The 26,561-nt window shown below is 55.6% G+C and overlaps 1 protein-coding gene across 2 annotated transcripts; it reads left to right on the plus strand.

Moving 5' to 3' along the window:
- LOC138812870 (sodium/calcium exchanger 2) lies at positions 1 to 26,309 on the plus strand. Of its 2 annotated transcripts, XM_070001097.1 has the most exons (10): positions 2 to 232; positions 5,080 to 5,771; positions 11,315 to 11,955; positions 13,558 to 13,980; positions 18,650 to 18,753; positions 18,897 to 18,914; positions 20,772 to 20,896; positions 21,144 to 21,243; positions 24,187 to 24,465; positions 25,329 to 26,309. In XM_070001097.1, exons 2-10 carry the CDS (start codon positions 5,097 to 5,099, stop codon positions 25,703 to 25,705), a joined length of 2,742 nt encoding a protein of 913 aa, XP_069857198.1. In that variant the 5' UTR covers positions 2 to 232; positions 5,080 to 5,096; the 3' UTR covers positions 25,706 to 26,309. The 2 variants fall into 2 exon arrangements, with proteins under 2 accessions (XP_069857199.1, XP_069857198.1); XM_070001098.1 differs by lacking the exon at positions 18,897 to 18,914 and having other exon boundaries at positions 1 to 232.
- Positions 26,310 to 26,561: the final 252 nt, after the last annotated feature.

Raw genomic sequence — 26,561 nt, forward strand, 5'->3', positions numbered from 1 at the left:
ACGCACACGCGCGAGGGCCGCTGTCCACAGTCTCTGGTGCTGAACCTGGAGTCAGGGAGAGAAGAGAGGCTCGGGGGCCCACCACCTCCCGCCCTCCCCGCCCTCCCGCCCCGGCTCCGCCCCTCCCTCCCCTCCCTCTTCCCCCCTCCCTCCTCCTCCCCGCTCTTCTGGGCTCTGGCTTCTCTCTCTCTCCACCTCCAGCCCCACGCGGGGACCGCGGGCTCAGCTGCAGGTAGGAGACCCTGCGGAGAGGGGGTGCGGGCTGCGGGGGGTGCCAGGGCCAGGGTGCCTCCCCTGTCTTTGGGGTCTGCTCTGGCTCTGGCTGGGGGACGCCCTACAGTGGCTGCTGCCCTGCCCCAACTCCCTGGCTCTTGGCCCCAGTCTGCCTGTCCATCCAGCCGTCTGCCCACCTGCCTGTCCACCTGCCCGTCCATCTGTCCACTGTCCATCCGTCTGTCTGGGTCCGTCCAGCAGCTCTCCAGGTCCTGAGCCCCACTGCCGCTCTTACGCCATCGCCACCGAGCTCTGCTCTCTCTACCGCCTCAGCTTCCCCCCACCGACCGACAGACCAACTGACTGACCGTCTGTCTCTTCTTCCATGTCTCTACTTTCCCATCTCCACCGCCCGCCTCACCCCAGCCTCTGCCTGTCTCTCTGTCTCTGTCTCTCTCTGTCTCTTCCTCTCCTCTCCCTGGGGGCCACTTAACTCCATCCTACACACCTTGTCCCCACCCCTAGCAGAGGGGGGGTCTGGAAGATCCCCCCTACAGAGTGGGCTCCCCCAGAAGGCTGGGAGTCCCCCACTTTTATCTCTTCCCATCTCTCCTGGCCCACACCCTCCTTCTCCATCCCCTCCCCTGCCATGGGCCGGCACTCCGGCACTCCGCAGCTAGCCGGTCCTGCCTGCTGTCTAACCTTGGCAGTCGAGACTGGACCAGTGCTTCTTGAAGTCAAACTTCCACATCCGTCTGGCTGTTTGTCCAAGTGATTGACTCAGTTGTTCTTTTGACAACTACTGAGCAATTTTCCCCCAACTTGGGGCTGTGTCAGGCCTGGCCAGTCCTTCCTACAGTCTCACTTTCTCTCTCTCTCTCTCTCTCTCTCTCTCTCTCTCTCTCTCTCTCTCTCTCTCTCTCTCTCTCTCTCTCTCTCTCTCTCTCTCTCTCTCTCTCTCTCTCTCTCTCGTGTGGCGTGCTAGGCACAGATCTCTCGCTGGGGACGGGAGGCAAAGGTTTTTCCTGGCTACCACTTGGGGGGCTCGTGGCCAGTTCTCCTCCCTATTCTTGGGGAAGAGCCCCGGAGATGAAGGCTGGGGAGGAAGGGCCATGTGTCCTCCGCCCCCCTGGCCGGGAGCGAGGTCCCCGCCCCATGCCTGCACCGCGTGGGGACTCCAGATGGCTGGGGAGATCCCACGCCTTTGCTTTCCGGTCTCTGCTCTGCGCCTGACTGGAAAACTGGGTGCTTAGCCAAGTCCTTCCTCTCCCCACTCCAGACCTCAGTTTACCTGCGGGTGTAGCCCAGCCCTGAAGCCCAAGTAGAGTGTGTGTTGTGTGTGTGTGTGTGTGTGTGTGAGAGAGAGAGAGATCTGCAGACATAAATGGTAGTAGAATGTGTGTTCAGAAATCGGGGTCCCCCCTTTATACTCATAGGGGTGTTGGGCAGAAAGCGGGGAACCCCACTGAGCCATCTGGCCACAAGCCTACGAGGCTGCAGGGAGATGGCCCTGGAGCCGGCTGCTGCCTCTGCAGGACCTGGGCAGCCCACACGGCTGCTGCCCCCAGCCCCCCTCCCAGCCCTGCACCCCACGGACACAGATCAGCTTTCAGGCCGCTGGCACTGGAGGCCTGGGAGGTGGAGGTGGGCAGGGCGGGAGGAGCACTGAGCGCTGGGAGCCCGGAGGCCCCCGCCCTGGAGCCCAACCCAGCCTCCTGGCCATTCATTTTACAAATATTTATCTAGTGCTTTCTCTCCTGACCTCTCTTCCCCTGAGGCCCTCGAGGAGAGCCGGCTGGCTGGCTGTCTGAGAAGGGGAGGGAGTGCTAGGAGCTCTGGCTGACTGCGTTTGGCTGATTTATGGGGCGGGGAGGGGGGGCGGCTGGGGGGGGATCCCCACCCCCAGGCCTGAAGGACTGGTGAGAACACTAGCCAGGGGCTGCAGTAGGAAAGACCTATGGTTAGACTTGGGGGAGGACTGGCTCCCCAGGCCACAGCTCTAACTGGTTAGAAGCATTTAGATGAATGCTTGCCTCTCAGGTGGCCCCAGCGTCTCTGAAAAGCCCAAAGAGAGGGAGGGAACAGTGAGCTGGAATCGTTGCTTTAGCTCCTGGTGGGTAATTATGCCTATGTCGTTGTTAATTAGGGGGCTGCTAATTGGCTGTATCATTAGGGGCCTTGCCAAGGGGGCTAATTGTGTGGTGGCCCTTTAAGAATCACCCCTCTTCCCGCCCACGCCTTCTCTCTTCCTCTCCCCCCTCTCTCTCCCTCTCCGTTTCTCTCTCTCTCTCTCTCTCTCTCTCTCTCTCTCTCTCTCTCTCTCTCTCTCTCTCTCTCTCTCACACACACACACACACACACACACACACACACACACACACCACACTCACACTCTCCTTTTAGAGAAGTTCTGCCAACATTCTGTCTCCCTCCCCCAGGAGCCAGCTCCTGTACGTGGGTGTGAGTCGGGGGCAGGCTGTAGGTTAGACTCCCAGAGGAACTTTTCAGACAGGATTGGAAGCTGAGGGTGGAGGGGTAGAGAGGTGACCAGCTAGGACTACTCTTCTGCCCTCCATCCTTTCTCTTCTGGGTTGCTATAGTGACACAGGGGGCAGGGCCAAGGAGTTCCTACTTGGGGTCCCTCTTTGAAGCCATTGACCCAAGTCACTGCTGGGTGATTTGGGACAAGTTATTTGATCTCTCTGAGCCTTGATCCTCTCCTCTGCGAAATGGGTGGAACTCCCTAAAGGGAGACAGTAGTGCCATTTTGGATCGATGGGCAGGGAAGGTGACAACTGGAGGAGAGGGTGTGAGGGTCTGGATGTGGGGGGAGAGAGTCCCAGGAAGGGGGTGCAGCAGGTGCAAAGGCCCAGAGGCAGAAAAGCCTGTGAAGAGGGTGGTGTGGCTGGAGCTGCATGGGAGAGGGGAGGAGAGCAGAACATGGGGTCAGAGAGCACATGGGATGGGAGGGGAGCTGGTACCCAGAGATGCCACCATAACAAGGAGGAATAGCGGTCCCTCCCAGCCCCACCACATCCCAAAGCCAGGGCAGGAGCCCAGTGAATGCTAGCCGAGAGCCATTAGACTCACAGACACTTGGAGTTTGGCCTCATTTACCTATTGTCACTGCTGGGGTTTTCTCCCAGGCATCACCTGCAGCCATCGTCCCCTCCCTTCTCAGGGCTGTGTAAGGTTCCACCTCACCTCTGCTTGACCACAAGCTTCTACGTGGCATTGCTGACCAGCCTCTGGGTTCAGAATTGCTTAGCTTTCGGACTAAACCCACGGGGAACATCTTCTAGGTGCCTTTTGGTAGGTAGATGAACCTGCGTCTCTTGGTTCATTTCCTAGGAGCAAGATGGTAGAGGGATGGATGGTAGAGGGTGAGATGGTAGAGGGCTGGGTGGTACAGGGCAGGATGGCAGAGGGCAGGATGATGGAAAGCTAGATGGCAGTGCTGGGTGGTAGAGGGCAGGATGATGGAGGGCTGGATGGTAGAGTTCTAGGAGGTAGAGTGCTGCATGGTAGAGCCCTGGATAGTAGCGGGCAGGATGGTAGAGGGTGAGATGATGGAGGGCTGGGTGGTAGAACACTAGATGATAGAACACTGGTTGGTAGAGGACAGGATGGTGGAGAATAGGATGATGGAGGGCTGGATGGTAGAGTGCTGGATGATAGAGCCCTGGATAGTAGAAGACGGGATGGCAGAAGGCTGGATGGTAGAGTGCTGAGAGGTAAAAGTGCTGGATGGTAGAGGGAGGGATGATGAAGACTGGATAGTAGAATGCTGGGTGGTAGAGTGCTGGATGATAGAGTGTGGGGTGGTAGAGATCAGGATAGCAGAGGGCAGGATGATGGAGAGCTGGGTGGTAGAGTGCTGGATGATAGAACACTGGTTAGTAGAGGACAGGATGGTGGAGAGTAGGATGATGGAGGGCTGGATGCTAGAGCCCTGGATAGTAGAAGATGGGATGGTAGAGGGTGGGATGATGGAGGGTTGGGTAGTATTGGGTAGTAGAGGGCAGGATGGTGGAGGGCAAGATGATAGAGCACTGGATAGCAGAGGGCAGGATGGTGGAGGGCGGGATGATAGAGCACTGGATAGCAGAGGGCAGGATAGTGGAGGGCGGGATGATAGAGCACTGAATAGTGGAGGGCAGGATGATAGAGCACTGGATAGCAGAGGGCAGGATGATAGAGCACTGGATAGCAGAGGGCAGGATGATAGAGCACTGGATGGTAGAGGGCAGGATGGTAGAGGGCGGGATGATAGAGCACTAGATAGTAGAGGGCGGGATGATAGAGCACTAGATAGTAGAGGGCAGGATGGTAGAGGGTGGGATGATAGAGCACTAGATAACAGAGGGCAAGATGGTGAAGGGCAGGATGATAGAGCGCTGGATAGCAGAGGGCAGGATGGTGGAGGGCGGGATGATAGAGCGCTGGATAGCAGAGGGCAGGATGGTGGAGGGTGGGATGATAGAGCGCTGGATAGCAGAGGGCAGGATGGTGAACGGCTGGATGACTGGCCAGAAGTTCTCAGAGTTCCTAACGGGTTCGTGCTCTCCCAGCTTCACAGGGGGTCCTCTGTCCTTTGCCCGCCGTGTTTGTTCCCTTGTGTGCTTGCATTTGTGTTTGTTTTTTGCACGAACGTTCGCTCTGTAGCCCAGCGGGGCCTCAAACTCCCCATCCTGCGCCCTCAGCCTCCCAGGCATCCTTCTTGGCCGTCCCTGGGTGTGCCGGACGCTCTCTGGGGCATCTCCTCGGTCACTCCGGGAACCCAACGCACCTCGGCTTTTGTGCAACAGAGCGGAGTAGGGGCCTCTCCCCTGACCTCCTCGTCGTCCTCCTCCTCCCCCCTCCCAGGACCCCAACGTCCCCCCATGGCTCCGCTGGCTTTGGTGGGGGTCGCGCTCCTCCTCGGGGCTCCCCCGTGCTTGGGAGCCGTCACCCCGACGCCCTCCCTGCCGCCTCCTCCAGCCAATGAGAGCGAGGACAGCCCGGAGGGCTGCCAGGGCTCCTACCGCTGCCAGCCCGGGGTGCTGCTGCCCGTGTGGGAGCCGGACGACCCGTCGGTGGGGGACAAGGCGGCGCGGGCCGTGGTGTACTTCGTGGCCATGGCCTACATGTTCCTGGGCGTGTCGATCATCGCCGACCGCTTCATGGCGTCCATCGAGGTGATCACGTCCAAGGAGAAGGAAATCACCATCACCAAAGCCAACGGCGAGACCAGCGTGGGCACCGTGCGCATCTGGAACGAGACCGTGTCCAACCTCACGCTCATGGCCCTGGGCTCCTCGGCCCCCGAGATCCTGCTGTCGGTCATCGAGGTGTGCGGCCACAACTTCCAGGCTGGGGAGCTGGGCCCGGGCACCATCGTGGGCAGCGCCGCCTTCAACATGTTCGTGGTCATCGCCGTGTGCGTGTACGTCATCCCGGCCGGCGAGAGCCGCAAGATCAAGCACCTCAGGGTCTTCTTCGTCACGGCCTCCTGGAGTATCTTCGCCTATGTCTGGCTTTATCTCATCCTCGCCGTCTTTTCCCCTGGTGTGGTGCAGGTGAGTGGGGACGCCCCTCTTCCTGTCTGTCTGTCTGTCAAAATCTGGCTCCCAGCTTGGCGCATCGATTCACTAGATGCACAAGTGAATGTTCCTAGGACCAAGGGCTGGAGTCCCCCCACCCCCCACCTCAGGGTGCTGTAAGTGCGTCTCTGAAGGCCGCAGGTGGTAGCACCTACTGCTCCCTGGTGCTCATCCATCCAGGGTACTTCTGGAACCCTCACAAGTTTGGGTATGGTGGCTCATGTCTGAAATCCCAGCTACATGGGAGGAGGAGATGGGAAGATCATGGTTCAAAGCCAGTTAGAGGGGGGATGGATCTCAAAGCGTAAGCCAGATATGGTGGTTCATGCCTGTGAGCAAAGTCTGGACCCTGGGAAAAAAATTAAAAATATAATAACTTAAAGCAGATGAGTGCCAATGGTTCACGCATCCTAGCTTCTCAGGAGGCTCAGATCTGAGGATCCCAGTTCAAAGCCAGCTGGAGCAGGAAAGTCCAGGAGACTCTGAAAAAATTACCAGAACAGCAGGAAGTGGAGCTGTGGCCCACGTGGTAGAGTGCCAGATTTGAGCAAAAAAAAAAGCTCAGGGACAGAACCCAGGCCCTGAATTCAAGCCCAGGACTGGCAAAAATAAAATAAATACCTAAAAACCTAAAGTACAGCCAGGTGCCAGTAGCTCACACCTGTCATCCTAGTTACTCAAGAGGCTGAGATCTGAGGACGGCAGTTCTTAGCCAGCCTGAGCACTTATCTCCAACTAACCACCAGAAAACCAGAAGTGGCGCTGTGGCTCAAGTGGTAGAGCGCTCACCTTGAGCTGAAGAGCTGAGGGACAGTGCCCAGGCCGAGAGTTCAAGCCCTGTGACTGACAAAAAAAAAAAAAAAGCCAGAAATGGAACTGTGACTCAAGTTTACATTTGCCTAGCAAATGTAAAGCCCTGAGGAACATAGTTCAAACTGAGGGGGGGGGGGGGAGATGGAGAAGGAGAGGGAGAGAGAGAGAATGCTGGGAATGTGGCTCAGTGGTACAGTGCTTGCCTAGCACTGGGTTCGATTCCTCAGTACCACATAAACAGAAAAGGCTGGAAGTGGCGCTGTGGTTCAAGTGGTAGAACATTAGCCTTGAGCAAAAGAAGCTCAGGGTCAGTGCCCAGGCCCTGAGTTCAAGCCCCAGGACTGGCAAAAGAAAAAGAAAACTATCTTACATAAGGTATTTCCAGTGCTAACAGGGCCTTTCCATCTGTGTTGTTGGCTTTTTTTTCCTGGTGATACTGTGGTTTTGAACTCAGGGACTTACACTTGCTGAGCTGATACTCTAGCACTGAGTCATGTCTTCGGTCTAGGCTCCTGGATCTGTGCAGTGCACACCAGGTATTGTTACATATTTACCTAGACTTGTGTCTTTTGCATAATTGATTCTCTCATTCTCATAATTCATAGGAGATTAGCATAAACCAGACAGTGTTTACAGACAGCTGCTAATTGGTTGAGGCCAAAATTTACATAGTATATGCACAGGCATGTAGAGAACCATGCCCACATCACACAACGCAAGCTCTGCATTTGTTGGCTAGGCAGCCATCGTTTGCATAATTCATTCATTATTCATCACTGGTTTCTGATATCAAGATAATTTATGTGGACTCAGTGTAACTTATATGTCCGTCCAGTCCAGCAGGCATATCAACCCCATGACCACTTTGCATAATTTATCCTAACACAGAGACAAAAATTAAGACCCACAGCAGCATAATTTACACCTACATTCCCACAGCCATTTGCCCAGCATCTTAGCTGCCTTCCTTCACAACATTTGCTTAATTTATCTCCTATAACTCTATTTGCATAATTTATTCATGGGCCTGGCCTCATTCGTTCACACACATGCATAATTTATTTGCGGGTGCCCAGGATTCATTCACACGTGGACGTGATGTATTAATGCCTGTCAGGTTTTCCCAGCTCGTAGACCCTAAGAAGAATGGAAATCGAGAGATATAAAAATGCTTTATAGGTGCTGAATTAAGGCAGAACTCAGGGCTCAGAAATCCCAGGGAGGTGGTTTCTGGGAAGGTGGCTCAATGGTAGAGTGCTTGCCTCACATGCATGAGGCCCTGGGTTGGAGCCTCAGCACCACATAAACAGAAAAGGCCAGAAGTGGTTCTGTGGCTCAAGTGGTAGAGCGCTAGCCTTGAACTGAAGAGCTGAGGAACAGCACCCAGGCTTAGAGTTCAAGCCTCACAACTGACCAAAAAAGAAAAAAAAGAAAAGAAAAGAAATCACAGGGAGGAAAAGGGGAGACAGTGTCCCAGAAAGTACTGAGTTTCCTAGCTGGCATGGAGACAATTTCAAAATCAAGCATCGTACAGTTCTCTGGTGCTATTAAAGCTAGTTTTGGGCCGGGCCCTGGTGGCTCATGCCTATAATCCCATCTACTCAGAGGCAGAGGTAGGAGTATCTTGATTGGAGGCTGGCTTAGATATAAACCACAAGCACATATCTAAAAAATAACTTAAGTGAAAAGGTACTGGAGTGTGGCTCAAATAATACAGCAACTGTTTTGCAAACAGGAGTCCCTAAATTCAAACCCCAGTACCCTCTCAGAGAGAGAGAGGACGGGAGAGAGAGAGAGAGAGATCTCAGAAAATGGTCGCATGCAAGATTTTCCAACACAACACATATAAAACAGAGTTGAGCTCTGCGCTGCAGTGATTCTGAACTGAGTTTGGGGTGTAGGCATGCTGCGGGGCGCCCTGAAGGGAGACAGGACATGAGACAGCTCTGTGCAGATATATTGTTTCCAACAACCTGACATTATGAGACCATTACAACCCAGGGCCTCTTTCCCCACCCCCCCAGTTACCATGGCAGCTCTTTGGGGGGGGGTGTTCCCACGCTGGGGACTTTCCTGGGGGTCTCAATCTATCCCCATGGCAAGCCGTCCACGTACATACTGCAGCCGTGGATATGAAGCTTCAAGAATTGTGTCTCATCCACAGGCTGGAAATGAAGTCTTCATTTCAGTTCTGGGGAATGAACCCAGGGCCTCTGGCATGCTAGGCAGATGCTCTACCACTTGAGACACGCACCTTCCTCTTCCCAAAAATATTTCTTTGTATTTTGTTTCTGAGACAAAGGCCCCCATAACTTTGCCTAAGCTGACCTAGAACTTGACATACTTCAGACTAGCTGGGACTACAGACAGACACTCCCACACCCAGCTCAGGGAATTAAGGCAAGTCTCAAGAGGTTGAGATTTTTCCCCCCTGATTAATGGAGAGTCCCCAGCACTGTGCATAGCAGTGGCTTCAATTAATACAAGGGAGGGTATTTGTGTCACAGCTGGTGCTAAAAGTTCCACCTCTTGTCATAAACCCACCTGGTGGCTTTGTGCACTTTGGCTGTTTCCAGGCCCCCTCTTTGCCCCTGAGCTGTCACTAAACACAGCAGCAGGAGATGTGGTGGCTGGATGTTAAAAGCTACTTTCCCTGTCATTTATAAGGAACTCCTGGCGGGGGGGGGGGGGGGGGGGGGAAGCAGCTCAGACCAACGAGTAAATACACTTCAATTTTCTCTTCTTTATCTTTAAAGAGAAAGGTAACATTTGGGTCTTTTCATTTTCTTTCTCTTTTTTTTTTTTTTTTTTTTTTTTTAACAGTACTAGGGCTTGAGCTCAGGGACTCAGGCTCGCTAAGTTCTATGTTGAACCCACTTCTAGTCATTTTTGCTTTCTGATGTAGGGTCTTACTTTATGCCTGGATTGGCCTGGACTTCCATCCTCCTGTTTGTGCCTCCTGGTGTCATTGGGGATGACAGGCGTGCACCACTGCACCAGCCACTGTGTCTCCCCTGGGATGACAGATGAGCCTCACCACGCCCAGTGATTAATTGAGATGGAGTCCCACAAACCTTTCTGCCTGGGCTTGGCTTTGAACTGTGAGCTCCAATCTCTGCCTCTCCAGTAGCTGGAACTACAAACTTGAGCCAATGCACCTGGCCTTTTCTTTTTGTGATTTTTTTTTTTTTTTCTGATTGTGAGGCCTGGGCACTGTCCCTAAGCTCTTTGTGCTCAAGGCTAGTGCTCTACCATTTGAGCCACAGCGCCACTTCCAGTCTTTAAATGGTTAATTGGAGATAAAAGTCTCAGGGGGACTTTTCTGCCCAGGTTGCCTTTGAACTGAGATCCTCAGATCTCAGCCTCCTGAGTAGCTAGGATTACAGGCATGAGCCACCAGTGAGTGCCAGCTTTGTCCCTGATTTTTTTTTTTTTTTGGTCGGTTATGGGGCTTGAACTCTGGGCCTGGGTACTGTCCCTCAGCTCTTCAGCTCAAGACTAGCACTCTACTGCTTGAGCCACAGCACACTTCCAGTTTTCTAGTGGTTTTTATTGGAGATCGAGTCTCATGGACTTTCCTGCCCGGGCTGGCTTTGAACCAGGATCCTCAGACTTCAGCCTCCTGAGTAGCTAGGATTACAGGCGTGAGCCACCAGCGCCCGACTGTCCCTGATTTTTTGTTCGACTGGTTGGCTGGTTTGGGAAGTACGAGAGCTTGAAATCAGGACCTACTAAGTAGGCACTTTACCACTTGATAGTCATGTGTGATTTTTGATGTATAAAAAGTGGATGGAGGGGCTGGGAAGGTGGCTCAGTGGTAGAGTACTTGCCTTGCATGCATGAGGCCCTCAGTTCGATTCCTCAGCACCACATAAGCAGAAAAAGCCTGAAGTGGGGCTGAGGCTCAAGTGGTAGAGCACTAGTCTACAACGGAAGAGCTGAGGGACAGCACCCAGGCCCAGAGTTCAGGCCCCACGACCGAAAAAAAAAAAAAATGGATGGATGGATGGGCACTGGTGGCTCATGCCTGTAATCCTAGCTTCTCAGAAGGCTGAGATCTGAGGATCACGGTTCATAGCCAGACCTGGCAGGAAAGTCTGTGAAACTCTTATCTCCAATAAAACACCAGAAAACCAGAAGGAGCACTGTGGCTCAAGTAGTAGAGCAGTAGCCTTGAGCTGAAGAGCTCAGGGACAGCGCCCAGGCCCAGAGTTCAAGCCCCATGACCGACCGGAAAAAAAAAAGTGGATGGATGTATGAAGGCTAGGCGGATGATGAGTGGATGGATGATGATGGATGAATGGACGATGAATCATGGATGAGTGGACGATAGATGGCGCTTGGATGATGGACAGACGATGATGGCTGGCTGGAGGATGGATGATGAATGATGGATGGATGGATGAGGGATGACAGATGACCCCCACTCTGCGCTGACACTCCTGCTGATCCAATCCCACGCTGCCCTCACCCTGCACTGAACACGTTCTCACTCAGACCCTATTCGCCCACGATGGCCCCGCCCCACTTTGGCCACTCTCTGATCTGACCACGCCCTGACAGTCCCACCTGCTTTGACCACGCCCCATGCCGGCCACACCCCGCCCACCCTGCCACGTCTCACGCCGGCCCCGCCCCGTTTTAACCACGCCCCTCTCCAGCCCCGCCCCGTTTCGACCACGCCCCTCTCCGGCCCCGCCCCGCAGGTGTGGGAGGCGCTGCTGACGCTGGTCTTCTTCCCCGTGTGCGTGGTGTTCGCCTGGATGGCGGACAAGCGGCTGCTCTTCTACAAGTACGTGTACAAGCGCTACCGCACCGACCCGCGGCGCGGCGTCATCATTGGAGCAGAGGGCGACCCGCCCAAGGACATCGAGCTGGACGGCGGCCTAGAGGCTCCAGGAACGCCGGGGACGCCGGGCCCGGGCGACGGGGACGCAGGGCGGCGCGAGGCGGCGCAGATCCTGAAGGCGCTGCGGCGGCGCCACCCGGACAAGGAGCCCGCGGCGCTGCTGGGCGCCGCCCGCTATTACGCGCTGCTGCGGCAGCAGAAGAGCCGCGCCTTCTACCGCGTGCAGGCCACGCGCCTGCTCACCGGCGCCGGCAACGTGCTGCGGCGCCACGCGGCCGATGCCGCCCGCGCGCCCGGGCCGGCCGACGGCATGGACGACGACGAGGACGATGGCGCCAGCCGCATCTTCTTCGAGCCGGGCCTCTACCACTGCCTGGAGAACTGCGGCTCCGTGCTGCTCTCGGTGGCCTGCCAGGGCGGCGAGGGCAACAGCACCTTCTACGTGGACTATCGCACCGAGGACGGCTCGGCCAAGGCGGGCTCAGACTACGAGTACAGGTGAGGGGCGTGGCCCGACCGCGCGTGGGCGGGGCCTGAGGCGGAGGGCGTGTCCCAAGCGGGAGTGGGCGTGGCCTGGGCAGGGCCTGACAGGGCGAGGGGCAGGGCCTTCTCCGCGGAGTGCAAATGGAGAATGGGAAGTCGTGGGAAGGGGCCCAAAGGGGCGGGGGCTGCAGGTTGTCTGTTCCATCCTGGGGTCAACACTCAGAGTCAAGTCTAACATCTGAGGTGCTGAACCGCACCCTGCCTGTCCCTGACTGGGAGGCTGTCATCCATTGTGTCCAGTTTTGGAACAGATGTGGAGATCCAGCCTTCCCACGTCCAGCCTTTTTTCGTGTGTGTGTGTGTGTGTGTGTGTGTGTGTGTGTGTGTTGGTCCTGGGGCTTGAACTCAGGGCCTGAGCACTGTCCCTGAGCTTTGTTGCTTAAGGGTAGTTCTTGACCACAGGTCCACTTCTGGATTTTTGCTAGTTAAGTGGAGATAAAAGTCTCACGGATGGTTCCTTCCCCAACTGGCTTGGATCTGTGCCTCTTGAGTAGCTGGGACTACAGGCGGGAGCCACCAGCACCAGGTTTACACACACACACACACACACACACACAATAGATCCTAGGTTTGGCCTCAAACTCTAAGATCCTCCTGCCCCCAACCTGGGCGTGTACAACCACGCCCAGCCCTCTACTCAATTTTTTATTTTGAAAATTTTTACACCTACAGAGGTGTGATGAATTCACTTTGATGAGTCCTCACGTAACCCTCACCCAGACTCACCCGCTGTGCATTTGGCCCTGTTTGCTTTCAGTCTATGCAACATATAATAGCGTATCTGTAACATCTTGCGAATGTGAGTTACCAACCCCTCACCCTGCGTGTTCCTGGGTATTAGCATGGTTTCCCATGAGTCACGGGACCACACTCAGAAAAGTTAGCTGAGTGGGTGTCCCCCAGTCAGTGTCCTGTCCGTGTCTGCACTTCCCATGTCCTGTGGCATGCCTGGCTGTGTTCTGCAGATGCCCTGGACACTACTGTGTCCTTACCATATGGCACAGGTGCTCGAGTAGTGTTTGTTGAGTGAATCAAGGATGCCGAGTTAAGGACTGTGGGCTTTCTCTTCAGGGCGCCTGAGGAGTTTTTATCAGACGAGTGACAGATTCCATTTCAAGATCCTCAAATCCCACTGCTCCAAGTGTGGCCTGGGCACCAGGCTCACAGGCCCCAAAGCTGAGGAGAAATGCTGAATCTTGAAACACCAGAGGCTTTTGAACCCGAATCCCTGGAGAGCACTCCAGGCAGGCTCCCTCTTAACTTAGGGAATTTGCACGTGCTGTTTGTCCCTTCTGCTCAGAGCTTGCCTGTTCCTGTGCCTCCATCCGCATTAAGTCTGCTCCTTTAGAAAGTCCACCCTGATTTCACACCCATCATTATCCGTTTGATGGCCACCCTTGTAATCCTCCCTTGGGAAGGAGTTGCTTTATCTCCTCTGTCCTCCTCCTCCGTGCAGCCCCTGCCCTGATCCCCCACGCCAGTCACCTGCCATTGACCGGCCCTCCCTCCCACCCTCCCTCCCTCCCTCCCTCCTTTCCTTTGTCCCCCCTGGCGCAGCGAGGGCACGCTGGTGTTCAAGCCGGGCGAGACACAGAAGGAGCTGCGCATCGGCATCATCGACGACGACATCTTCGAGGAAGACGAGCACTTTTTCGTGCGACTGCTGAACCTGCGCGTGGGCGACGCGCAGGGCATGTTCGAGCCCGACGGCGGCGGGCGGCCCAAGGGGCGGCTGGTGTCACCGCTGTTGGCCACCGTCACCATCCTGGACGACGACCACGCGGGCATCTTCTCCTTCCAGGACCGCCTGCTGCACGTGAGCGAGTGCATGGGCACCGTGGACGTGCGCGTGGTGCGCAGCTCGGGCGCGCGCGGCACCGTGCGGCTCCCCTACCGCACGGTGGACGGCACGGCGCGCGGCGGCGGCGTGCACTATGAGGACGCGTGCGGAGAGCTCGAGTTCGGCGATGATGAGACCATGTGAGCACATGGCCCGCAGCGGCCGGGGGGCGGGGCTGGCGAAAGGGGCGGGGTTCGAGGAGAGGCCAAGGATTCTGAGTGGACGGCGCATGGGGCGGAGCTAGCGAGGAGGGCGTGGCCTTGGAAACGGAGAGAGGCTGGGAGAGGCCAAGGATTTTTAGTGGATGGCGTCTGGGGCGGAGCTAGAGAGAGGGGCGTGGCCTTAGAAACAGGGAGGCTGGGAGAGGCCAAGGATTCTGCTGAGTGGACAGTGCCTGGGACGTGGCCTGGGGAACAGGTGTCTGAGTGGGAGGGATCTGGGAATCACAGCATGGCTGACAGGAGTCCTGGCAAGTTTTGAGATTGAGCAGGGTCTGGGAAATGGAGGTTGGGAATAGGCAGAGCCTGTGAATGCTAGATAGATGGTCTTGTGTGGCCTTAAGAGTGGCCTTGGACCAGGCACAGAAATGGTGCTTGGCTGAGTGGAGTTGGGATCTGGAGCCCGCAGGGTCTTCTGAGTGGGTACTAGCAGAGGGAAGGGAGGTTGGCTGGGCTGAAGGGTCAGCACTGGAGACAAGGCGTGGCCTTGCAAATGGATGGTGGCGGCAAGGCCAGAGAAATGGTGCTTGGCTGAGCAGGGGGCGGGGCCTGTGGAATGGGTGGGGCGCGCTGGGCTGGGCTGGGTGGTGGGCGTGGCCTTGGCGCTGGGTCGGGTCTCCCCCGGGTTCCCAGAGAGACGTGGGGAAGAGTGGTTGAGGTCCCTCTCTGCCGATGATGGAAGTCTGGGTTGGGACCAGCAGGAGAGGGCTGGGCCCGGGGCAACGGGCGTGGCTTGAGGGTGGGGCTGGTGGGAAGAGGCGGAGCTCGTGGAAGACCCAGGCTCTACGGGGAAGGAGGGGTTGGGGCGGGGGAGGGGGGGCTGGATCCACACGCGGACATAGATGTCAGCCTTGGCCCCCGCTGTGCTCAGGCCCGCCCCGCAGCCCTTCCCCCGCCAGGCGCACGCGCCTCGCCGCCCCGCTCCCTGCCGCCCCCGCAGCCCAGCTGTCGACTCCTCCCGGCCGCCCACGCGCCTCCCACCGGAGCCCCTCCGCGCTCCTGCCTCTCCCGGTCCTCCCGGCCTCCGCCTGGCTGCCCGGGCTGCTTCCCTCCGGGTCCCTCCATCCCTGCCCCCGGTGTCTAGCGCCCTGACTTTTGTGATATTTCAGGCCGTCTCCACTGCTTCCCCCCCTCCCCCGTCCCCCACTTTCTGTCTGGCTAAATCCCTGTCTGGGGAGCTTGAATTGGCAGCTACTGGTGGTGTTGGGAGGAAACTGTCTTGACTTCATCTCTTATAACCGAGAGGCTGGAGGCATCCGGTCCCTCCTGTAATCCAACCTGTGTCTCTCACATTGCTGTAATCCCACGGGGCCCTCTCCTCCTTCAACAAGGCTTCCCCAGTCTGGGACACCCTCTGTCCCCAGCCCCCGCCCGAAGCTTCCAGCTGTGACTTCAGGAGACACAGGGAACAGGAGGCTAATTAGCGTTTAGGGAAACACTTCCTTCCTCCGACGGGCAGGCGTTAATTAGAAGCGCTCTGGAGCAGGCTGGAGGAGAGGCCTGGGTAGGATCAACACAGAGGAGGAGCCAGACAGAGAATAAGAGGGACAGAGACGGACAACAGGGAAGAGAGTCAGGCCCAGGGACAGTCTGTACTGCACCGAAGGGAGAATTGGGGTCAGTGAGAGATGAGGGGAGGCAGGATAAGAAAGTCAGAGCTGTCCAGCTTGGTGGCTCACGCCTGTAATCCTAGCTACTCAGGAGGCTGAGATCTGAGGATTACAGTTCAAAGCCAACTGGGACAGGAAAGGCCATGAGACTCTTATCTCCAAGTAACCACTTAAAAAAGGAAATGGGGCTGTGGCTCAAAGTGGTAAAGCACTAGCCTTGAGCAAAGAGAGCTCAGGGACAGTGCCAGGTCCCAAGTTCAAGCCCCATGACAAAACTAAATAAAGTCCGAGGTCAGAGGTTGAGGGGGTGAAGGGCCAGTGAGTAGAGTTTCTGAGGAGCAAGGAGAGAATGGCCAGCTGGAAAGGAAGACTGCTTCTTTCGATCTCAGAAAGGCCTGCTATTATGTCGCTCAAATCTCTCTTCCTGTCCTCCAGCGGCTTAGGTTTCTCTCCTTCTGGATCACCTGAATGCTTGCTTTCTTCCTTCCAGGCTACCGGCTGACGTGTCACTGTGTCAGTCACAGGGTGGCAGCTGCCTGTCTCCCAGAGTGGCAGGGACACATGTGTCACCATGCCAGTATGTCACTGTGTCTGTGAGGCGTGCCTTGGGAGACCTCCGCTCACTCAGTTTCAGCACCACGAACAGCTCCCAGCCCACTCCCAAGGTCCTCCGCCCTTTCTTCCCACCTACAGGAAAATTTAAATACCTAGCAAGCAGGAGCGTGGAGATGGGCGTTTGTCCCCACGTGACCCATTTATGTGCGGGTCCTGGCCCAGCCATGCTGTCAGCCGTGCTTTATTTCATCCCTTGGGCCCTGAATAACAAACACAAGGAGTCAGAGAGGGTCAGAGACAGTAAGAGAGACCCAGGAAGAAGCTGAGATAAGCAGAGATAGACAGGCAAAAGTGAATCGAAGGTGCAGAAATGGAGATTGAAAAGAATAAACAGCAGGGCGCTGGTGGCCCACATCTGTAATCCTAGTTACTCAGGAGGCTGAGATCTGAAGATCACAGTTCAAAGCCAGCCAGGGCAGGAAAGTCCATAAGACTCATCTCTAGTTAAACATCAGAAAACTGGGAGTGGTGCTGTGGCTCAAGTGGTAGAGCACTAGCCTTGAGCTGCAGAGCTCAGGGACAGTGCCCAGGCCCAGAGTTCAAGCCCCACAACCGACAAAAGAAAAAAGAAAAGAAAGATAAAGACATCAAGAAGCATTAAGAAGTCAGGTTCTGAGGGTCATGCCTGTAATCCTAGCTAGGTAAGATGACATCTGGGAGATCGCAATTCAAAGCCAGCATGGGCAGAAAAGTCCACCTCTAGTTAACTAGAGAAATGCCCGACTGGACATGTATCTCAAGTGATAGAACACCAGCCAAGTGAGCAAGTTGTGCAAGCTCAAGGCCCTGAGTTCAACCCCCAGTACCATCAAAAAAAAAAAAAAAGCATAAAGAAGCTAGGGTATGCTGGCACCTGCTTATAATCCCAGCTATTTGGGAAGCAGAGGCAGGAGCACCATAAGTTTGAGGCCAGCTCCAGGCAAAGTTAGTAAGACCCTACGGCAGAATCAAAATGCCAACCAAAGGGGCGGGGTGGGCGTTGCTCAAGCGGTAGAACATTTGTCTAGCAAGGACCTGGGCTCAACTCCAGCCCTGCAAAGAAAGACATAAAGAGGCAAGACATGAGGAGGTAGGGAGGTGCGTGGCCCCCAGCTGGGCTCCGCAGGTTGGCAGTGGGGGTGTTGAGCATCTGGTCCCCGAGGAGGAGCATCTGCTCCTCGGTGGGGAGAGGCTGCGGGGGTGCGAGCGCGGTGGCAGGGCGGTGTGATTGGCGGGGGCGGTGTGATTGGCAGCAGCTTCCTCCACTGGGTGGCACGGGGGCGGGGCCTGCCTGTGGCAGGGGGTGGCGGGCGGCGCCGGGGCTGCGTGATGGTTCCAGCTCCTGACAGTTGCTAGTGGCAGATCCCGGGACAGTCTGGGGTGCTGAGTCCAGGTGACTCTCTGGGCAGTAGGTAAGTTGTGTGCCTGGATCAGGGAACAGGTAAGTCGTCTCCCCGCCACACCCTGGGAACGGAGGTACAGGAGGGCAAAGTCAAGTTGCCCTCCGATAATATCTCAGGATGGAGGGCAGGAAGCTGGAGGCTTTCTGTACTGAATTTACGTGTTTACTACATGGTAGGCCGTGTGGACAGCAAAAGATTAGAGATGAACTTACCTGGTGGAAGTTTTTGAGTGTTAAAGTGAGTTAGCAGGAAAACAACAAAAGCAAATATATGAATGGGCCTGTTAGATTAGAACTTGATATGCAGGCCAGGTGTGGCCATGCATACCTGTAATCCTAGTCTACTCAGGAGACAGGAGGATCGAGGTCTGAGGCCAGCTGTGCATAAAGATATGAGACCCTATATGAAAAAAACAACAATAAAAGCAAAATGAGGCTAGGAATGTACAGGCCTTGCCTAGCAAGCTCAAGGCCCTGAGTTCAAACTTACCTCAGTACCAAATAAGAAAAACAAAAACAAAAAACTAAGACTGGTTCAGAAAAAAAGCCTGGGGCTGGGTCAGTGGGGTGGATTTCAGCCTTAAGAGAGTGAGAAGCCACTTCATTGAGATGAGGAAGTCGGAATGGAGACCTGGTGGGCCTGGAGAAGCATGCCTGATGGAAGCAAGCACCAGGCAGAGGGAAGAGCAAGTGCAAAGGCCCTAAGGTCTGAGCAGGCAGGAAGAGCTCAGAGACCAGAAAGGTCTGGATTATGGAGGAATCTCATGGAACATTCTAATACTTTGGCTTTTCTGTTAAGTAAGACAGATCCCGTGCAAATGTCCTGAGCAACTGCGTTTGTGACAAGCAGACCCTCTACCTCTGGAGTAATTGGAGGCTGGGGTCAAGGAGTTGCCCTGGCAACCAGACAGCCAATAGGAGCGTTGTCTGGCAGTTCTAGGGTGTGGCTTTAGGTTAGCATCCTTCCTCCCCTCCCCCCTTCCAGGAAAACACTGCAGGTGAAGATAGTGGACGATGAAGAATATGAGAAAAAGGACAATTTCTTCATTGAGCTGGGCCAGCCCCAGTGGCTCAAGCGAGGGATTTCAGGTGAGGAGTGCCGGGTGGGCTGCAGGAGAATGGGGTCCCGGGGTTGGGGGACCCTAGGGGCTCAGGCGTAGCCACTCAAGCTCGTGAGCGTGAGCCTTGCCGAGATCTGACCTCACTGTGTCCCTGTCTCTGTCTCTCCCCAGCTCTGCTCCTCAATCAAGGTGAGTGGGGTCACCTCGGCAGTGAGTGGGGGGACCCCCTGGAGGGGGGCTGGGGGGCCACCCAGAGTTGAGTTGGGGGCCAGGGGGAGGTGAGCGAGAGGAAGGTTGAGGCTGGGAGAGCGCTGATATGGTGTTGGGGTTCTGGTTAGGGGTGTAGTCATGTTGTGGTGTTGGGTCTGGGGCCTGAGGGGGGCTAGAAGGGAAACAGGGGATGCTTAGGGGACTGGGGACCCAAGGTCTGTCTTCTGGTGGGGTCTGGGCTGCAGTTCAGGTAGAGGCTGTGTTCTAGACTTGTGATGGGATGAGAATTGAGTTCCACTGACATCAAGACTGAGTTTGGGGTTTGAGGTGACTATAAAGTTTGAGGGGAGGCAGGGTCAGATGTTGGGGGTGACAGTTCATTCTAAGATGAGTGGTTTAACCATGGGGACAGGATAGCCCTGTCACAACTGGAGCTGGCCATCAGGGCCAGGCTGCGCCACAAGCCGCTGGACAGACATACTGCAAATCCCCAGCGCTTGATGCTAAGTTGCTTCTTTTTTCCCCCTCTTCTTTTTCTTTGGTGTTTTTGAAGCAGGATCTTACTACATATTCCAGGCTGGCATGGAAATTTATGGTGATCCTGCCTTGGTCTTCTGAGTCCTGGGGTTACAGGTGTGCAGTTCAGCACATAGCCAGAGTGGTTTTATTTATTTATTTGTGTCAGTCATGCAGCTTGAACTCTGGGCCTAGGCGCTGTCCCTCAGCTCTTCAGCTCAAGGCAAGTGCTCTACCACTTGAGCCACAGTGCCACTTCCAGTTTTCTGGTGGTTCATTGAAGATAAGAGTCTCATGGACTTTCCTGCCGGGAAAGTCCCATGATCCTCAGATCTTAGCCGCCTGAGTAGCTAGGATGACAGGAGTGAGCCACTGGCACCCGCTCCAGAGTAGCTTTTGAATGTTCCTTCTTGTGGGTGGCTCTCTCCTGCCACATGGCCAATCCATCTTGTGACTCCACCTTGCTGTGTAGCGTTGGTATTGTTTCTAGGCCCTCTTCTTGCAGCCGGTGAGCAAGACCTCCTCCCATGAGGTTCTGGAGGGTCAACTGTCCATCACTTATGCCTGCACTCTACTGGCTGTAACTCAGACTGGTGGCCATGCCCAGATGCAAGGAACTCTGGGAAATGTAGTCCAGCTCTTTGCCCAGGAAGCTGGTTGGAGTGAACCCATAGCTGAGTTCTCTTATAGCCAGGGTATCAGAGGCAGGAGTTGACTGAGGTCTGGGGGGCAGGTGTAGTGCTGGAATTGGGGGCAGGACCAGGGCCAGGGTTGAAGTAGAATTATGTTCGGGGTGGAGGTGGTGCTGGGCTTAGAGTAAAGAATGAAGAATCTTTAGGAAGGAAAACAATCTCCAGGCCAGGATGTGGGTGGATCTAGAGCCAGGATTTGTGACAGATCCTCCTCCTTCCTTGCCTCAAACACGTGCCAGGAAGGTTCCAGAACTTGAACATAGAGACAGACCTCTTTTCCCAAGAATGGGGATGGGAATGACAACGCTGGTGGCAATAACCCAGGAAATAACACTCACTGGAGATATGAAAATTAAGGCCCAGAGAGGCCAAGGCACTGCCTAAGGTCAGCCATCTGTGTCTGAACTCCCAAACAGAACTTCATGGGTCTCAGGGTTGTCAGAGAGATGGAAGGTCTGGTCATCATTTATTTGGGGGCGGGGAGGGTGGGGGAGAGAGGTGTCAACCAACAAAGTGTACCAGAGGAGAACAACTAGCTTTTCTCCATCAAAAGGAACAGGGATTAAGGTATCACAGGCCCAGTTAGGCAGGCCCCCTGGCAGTCCAACTCCCATCCTTCATGCTTCAGGAGATGGGGACAGGAAGCTGACCGCTGAGGAGGAGGAGGCACGCAGGATAGCAGAGATGGGCAAGCCAGTACTTGGGGAAAACTGCAGGCTGGAGGTCATTATCGAGGAGTCCTATGACTTTAAGGTAATTGGGTGGGGGGGGGGCTCACTTCATGGCTACTTCCCCTGGGAAAGCTTGGGAAGGGAGGAGCCACAAAGATTCCCAGGAAGACATTGGCCCAGGCCCTTGTCCAGGGCCAGCGTCAGCACCATGGACAGTGCATGCCCTTTCTCCCTCCCCCACCCCCACCCCCACTGGCTGGGGAGGGGAGGGGACCCCCCCTCATTGGGCCGCCCTGGGGGTGCTCATGGTGTGCTGGTCTCATCCCCAGAACACGGTAGATAAACTCATCAAGAAGACGAACTTGGCCTTGGTGATCGGCACCCACTCATGGAGGGAGCAGTTTCTAGAGGCAATTACGGTGAGCGCAGGTAAGTGGGGCTGGAGGGGGGGGAAGAGACAGAGAGGTGGGGAGGGGAAGAGGAGAGAAGAGAGATCGCTCTGGGCAAGAGGAGGGCAGGGCCTGGAAAGATGGGCTCCTCTGTTGTCATGGAAACAGTTACCCAGACACCCCAGGCTCACCATCCCAGCAGCTTAGGTTCCCCACCTCCTTGCACCTCCTGCAGACCCGCAGTGCCCCTGTGTGGCCAAAGAAAAGATGACACATTGGGGCCAGCAAATTCCATCCTGGGGACTCACACTAGCCCTCTGGGATACAGACCCCAGGAACTGACTCCCACAGGACATCCAGAAAGGCCTCGGAGGTCAGGGTACCTCCTGGGACAGGATACCCAGTTCACTGCGGAGAGGAAGCTTGCCTCTGGGATCCAAAGAAGCCAGGTGTCTTCCCAGTGGGAAATTACCAGGTATCCCAGGCCTAGAGGCGCCCCTGCCGGCCTGCTGAAGGGGGTGTCCCTGGCATCCACCTATTTCTGAGGGATCTCCTGGGCCAGCCCCATGAGGGAGAGAGGGGACAGAAGTGACGTGGACTGACGTGGCCCTCTTCTGTGGAGTCACCAGGTAGCAGCAACCCACATAGATGGGTCTGGGACAGGAGACTCCAGGAAGCACACGGTAGGGATCTTGGCCTAGCCTGGAGGTCAGGGAAGGCTGCCAGGAGGAGGTGGCCCCTGGGCTGAGTCACAAGTGGGATGGGAGGGCGTTCTAAGGCACAGCAACACCGAGTACAGAATTGTGAGGTTAGGTCACACTTGGGGACAGTGCCTCCTTTTGTTTTGACTTGTTTTCGTTTGAGCAGTACAAGATAGAGTTCGAAGTCAGGGCCTCGCTCTGGCTTGTTGACTGCTGTTCCACCACTTGAGTCATACCTCCAGCCTGGATTTTTGCTGGCTGTTTTTGGAAATGGAGTCTTTGAGACTTTTGTGCCTGAGCTTTTGAACTCTGATCCTCTGGAGTGGCTGATCCAGAGTGGCTGTGATTCTAAGTGTGACCCACCGATGCCCGGTGGCAAATGCTTAGTCTGAAGCACAAAAGAGGCAAAAGGACTAGGCTAGAAGGCAGCAGAGTCTGAGTTGGAAGACTTTGGAGCAGGGCGGAGAAAAGCTCTGGTGGAGACAAAGACTCCAGCCCCCTCCCCGAAATGTGGCTTTCCCAGAATTCCCTGAGGGTAGCCGCAGCCATGTCCCCAGATAAAAATATCCACTCTCCCAGAATTCCTTGCAGCTAACATTGGTAAATAAGTGCTTTCCCAGAGTCCCTTGCAACAGCAGCCGTCTCACCCAGCGTGGCAATGAGAGGGAAACAGGGTGTCCGTGGCTTCTCTGACCTCCGCCAGGTCGCACTGGTTTGGTTAGAGGTGAGCTCAGCAGAAAAGTCAACCACCAGTGGCTGAATGCACATTGAAGTTGATTTTTCATTCACAAAGGCAGTGCATTGGTTCTCAGGTCAGTAAACACCATGAAACAGTCCGGCGCCCCTTTGCTTTGCCTCCCTAATTCCCGACATCTGCCCTTGTGGCTATAAAATGACTGCTGCCCCTCCAGGTGTTAAGTCTTTATTTCAAGGAAGGAAGAGGAAACAAGCAAACAGGAAGAGGCAATGGGTCTGTTTTGAGTTTCCAATTTGAGTTTCTAGTTTGAGGTTGTAGCCTAGACGTCATGCTTCCAGATGGAGCCATGGGGAACCAAGAAACCACAAAAACCACCGGGCTAAACATTTACACATCCAAGCTTTGATTTCTTTCTCAAGCCAAGTGGCTTAGTAAGCTCAGAAAGTGGAAGAGGGCCCTCACTGAGGAATCCCTGCCTGCTTGGCCAGGAGGCAGCCTCTACAAAGCAGCTCTGTGACTGGGTGGCTTTGCAGGTGGGCGTAGCCTTTTGCAAGTGGGCTCCATTTGTTTGGTAGACATGGTTTTGCTGGTAGGCATGACAGGGTGAGGCCACTGAGTGGGCGTGGTTTGTGGTGGGTGTGGTTTGCGGTGGGTGTGGTTTGTGCATAGTTAGGGCCAGCCACATTTCTTAGCATCCTTCCACATGCAATGCTTTGTGCATAAGTGAACTCACGGGTTCCCTTCATCATCTCCTACTTATCAGCCAGGGATGAGGTCACCACTGTTTGCGCTTTCACTTCATACAAGTCACTGCAGGCCCAAGCAGGTCAGATCAGACCACAATGGATAACAATTTCTCAGGATAAAGGAATCACTCACATAGCCCAAAACATGATACACTGTTCCCACATCAGGAAAATTAGGACTTTAAAGAAATCCTGTGTGTGTGTGTCTGTCTGTCTGTGTTTGTGTCTGTGTGTGTGTATGTATTATTACCCTACTGGATGAGATGGCCACTGTTGCAAGGGACTGTGGGAAAGCACATATTTAGCATTGCTAGCTGCAGGGAACTCTGGGAGAGTGGATATTTTTATCGGGGGACATAGCCATTGGTAGCCTCAAGGGGTTCTGGGAAGGTGACTAATTTTAGCTGGGTGTTCGTCTCTTGCTGTGGGAGTTCTGGGAGAGCAAGAACAGTTACTTAGTATGTGGCAAACGTTAACCACAGTGAATCTGATGACTCAATATTTCTAGCTGTGGACATGGCTTTCAATAGCTGTAGAAGCTTCTGGTAAAGGCTATTTTTAGCCAAGAACAGGCCAGACAGGGATCCCTGGAAGCTAGATATTTTTAGCAAGGTGTTAAAGGCCTCTTTGCACCTCAAGGTATTTTGGAAAAGTAAATATATTTACCTGGGATCAACACTCTCTAGCCGCAAGGGATTCTGGGAAGGTGGGTTTAGCTGCCCACACAGCCACACCTAGCTGCAAGGGACTCCAGGAAAGCAATTGGCTTGGTGAGTCTCAACTGCAATGGGGCCTCTGTGGGCCACAGCATGTGCCCCAGCTGGGTCATTTGCCCACAGGGGATGAGGAAGAAGAAGAGGATGGGTCTCGGGAGGAGCGGCTGCCGTCCTGCTTTGACTACGTGATGCACTTCCTGACGGTGTTCTGGAAGGTGCTGTTTGCCTGTGTGCCCCCTACCGAGTACTGCCACGGCTGGGCCTGCTTTGGCGTCTGCATCCTGGTCATCGGCCTGCTCACAGCCCTCATTGGGGATCTCGCCTCCCACTTTGGCTGTACTGTGGGCCTTAAGGACTCTGTCAACGCTGTGGTCTTCGTGGCCCTGGGCACCTCTATTCCTGGTAACACCTCAGGGTTGCTGCTCAGTGGGGCAGGGTGTCAGAGAAGCCTGGCAGGAGCAGCAGAAGGGAAAGGTTTCATAGAAGAAAGGTGGGAGCTGGGTGTGGTGGCACCTGCCTGTAATCTCACCTACTTGGGAGGCAGGGGTAGGAGGATCAAGATATGGAGGCCATCCCAGGTAAAGTTTTCTGGACCTTGTCTCAAAAACAAAGTATGAAGAAGCTAGCCAGGTGCCATTAGCTCACGCCTGTCATCCTAGCTACTCAGGAAGCTGAGATTTGAGGATCATGGTTCAAAGCCAGCCCATGCAGGAAAGTCCGTGAGATTCTTATCTCCAATTAACCACCAGAAAACCAGGAGTGGCGCTGTGGCTCAAGTGGTAGAGCATTAACCTTGAGTTGAAGAGCTGAGGGACAGTGCCCAGGCCCTGAGTTCAAGTCCCATGACTGAAAAAAAAAAAAAAAGTTGGGCATTAGTGGTGTATGCCTGTAATCCTAGCCTCTCAGGAGACTGAGATCTGAGATCGCAGTTCAAAGGGGCCCATAGCTCTGATTTCTAGAAAGCAGGCTGTGGGTCCTCCAAACACAGACCATGGGCTAGAAGAGAGCCAACGTTGGAAAGCAGGCGGTGGGGTGGTACTGAGTGGGGGGGAGGGGGTGTCCCCTAGTAGATACAGGCAGTATGTAGTGGTGCTCACTAGTGCAGACAGCTGTGAAGAGCAGGCCCAGTGGAGTAAGTCCAAGGATGGTGGTGGACTTTGTCTCTGGGCCTGGGGTCAGGGCCTAGAATCCCCACTGGAAATCAGGGTGCACTCCAGGCACACGGCCCCCACCCCACCCCCGACCCGCGTGTCCTGTTCCCACAGACACTTTCGCCAGCAAGGTGGCGGCGCTGCAGGACCAGTGCGCAGACGCGTCCATCGGCAACGTGACCGGCTCCAACGCGGTGAACGTGTTCCTGGGGCTGGGCGTGGCCTGGTCGGTGGCCGCCGTGTACTGGGCGGTGCAGGGCCAGCCGTTCGAGGTGCGCACCGGCACCCTGGCCTTCTCCGTCACCCTCTTCACCGTCTTCGCCTTCGTGGGCATCGCCGTGCTCTTGTACCGACGCCGGCCGCACATCGGGGGCGAGTTGGGTGGCCCGCGGGGACCCAAGCTGGCCACCACCGCGCTCTTCCTGGGCCTCTGGTTCCTCTACATCCTCTTCGCCAGCCTCGAGGCTTACTGCCACATCAGGGGCTTCTGAGCCTCCCACCCCGTCCGCCCTCGCGCAGGGGACTCGGCTGCACCTGCTCTCGGACCCTGGGCTCCTCTAGACTCAGCCTGGGCCCTGGGACTCAGCCCCTTCATCCTCCAGAAACTTGGCCTCCTGGGGTGGGGGGGTAGGGTGGGATGGGGGAGAGCAAGCTTCCTGTCCCACCACCCTCCCTCCCCCCCTCTTCCCAGAGCTATCCAGCCCATCCCCAGAGAAAATCCCCCTAAAACATTCTGCAGCTCTCCCCAGGGAACTCCTGGAGGGAGGAGCCAGAGCAGGGTGGCATTGATCCTCACCCCACCCCCCCCAACCCTCAGGGAACCCCAGCCAGCCCTGGGGGAAGGGCGAGGGGGGTGCGGTGCAGGCTGCAGACCTCCCCTGGCCTGGAAGGAGGGAAGAAGTTTGGGAGTCTGTCCCCAGGCTCAGCTGGAGGAGGCAGGTTTTGAACCCACAACTTATCACATTCCAGCGCCCCTTCGTGCCCCCCCCACCTCTGAGGGTCCCCACCACGCCTTGGAGGAAGGAGCCTGCGGGTGTATATAGTGTGTTTGGGGAGGGGGGACATGGGAGGGTGCATGTCTTTGGGAAGGGAGGGTAACACACTTTTGGGGAGGGGGCTGGGGATCAAAGCGGGGGGGGGTCCACCCGGTCTCCCTCGACAATCTAGAAGGTTCGTTTTGCCCTCAGTGCCAGCCAACCCGGGCAGGACCCTCCAAGAAGACACCGAGGGTCCCAGAGGACCAACGCAACAAGCCAGCAAATGCTGCCACATCTCTGCCTGCGGGGCGGGGCGGGGCGGGGTGGGGTTGGACCTGGGTCTGGGTGGGCATTTTTAACTTCAGAGGCC

Source organism: Dipodomys merriami, unplaced genomic scaffold, assembly GCF_024711535.1.
Source record: "Dipodomys merriami isolate MVZ:Mamm:240054 unplaced genomic scaffold, mDipMer1.0.p SCAF_57, whole genome shotgun sequence".
NCBI classification, from domain to species: domain Eukaryota; kingdom Metazoa; phylum Chordata; class Mammalia; order Rodentia; family Heteromyidae; genus Dipodomys; species Dipodomys merriami.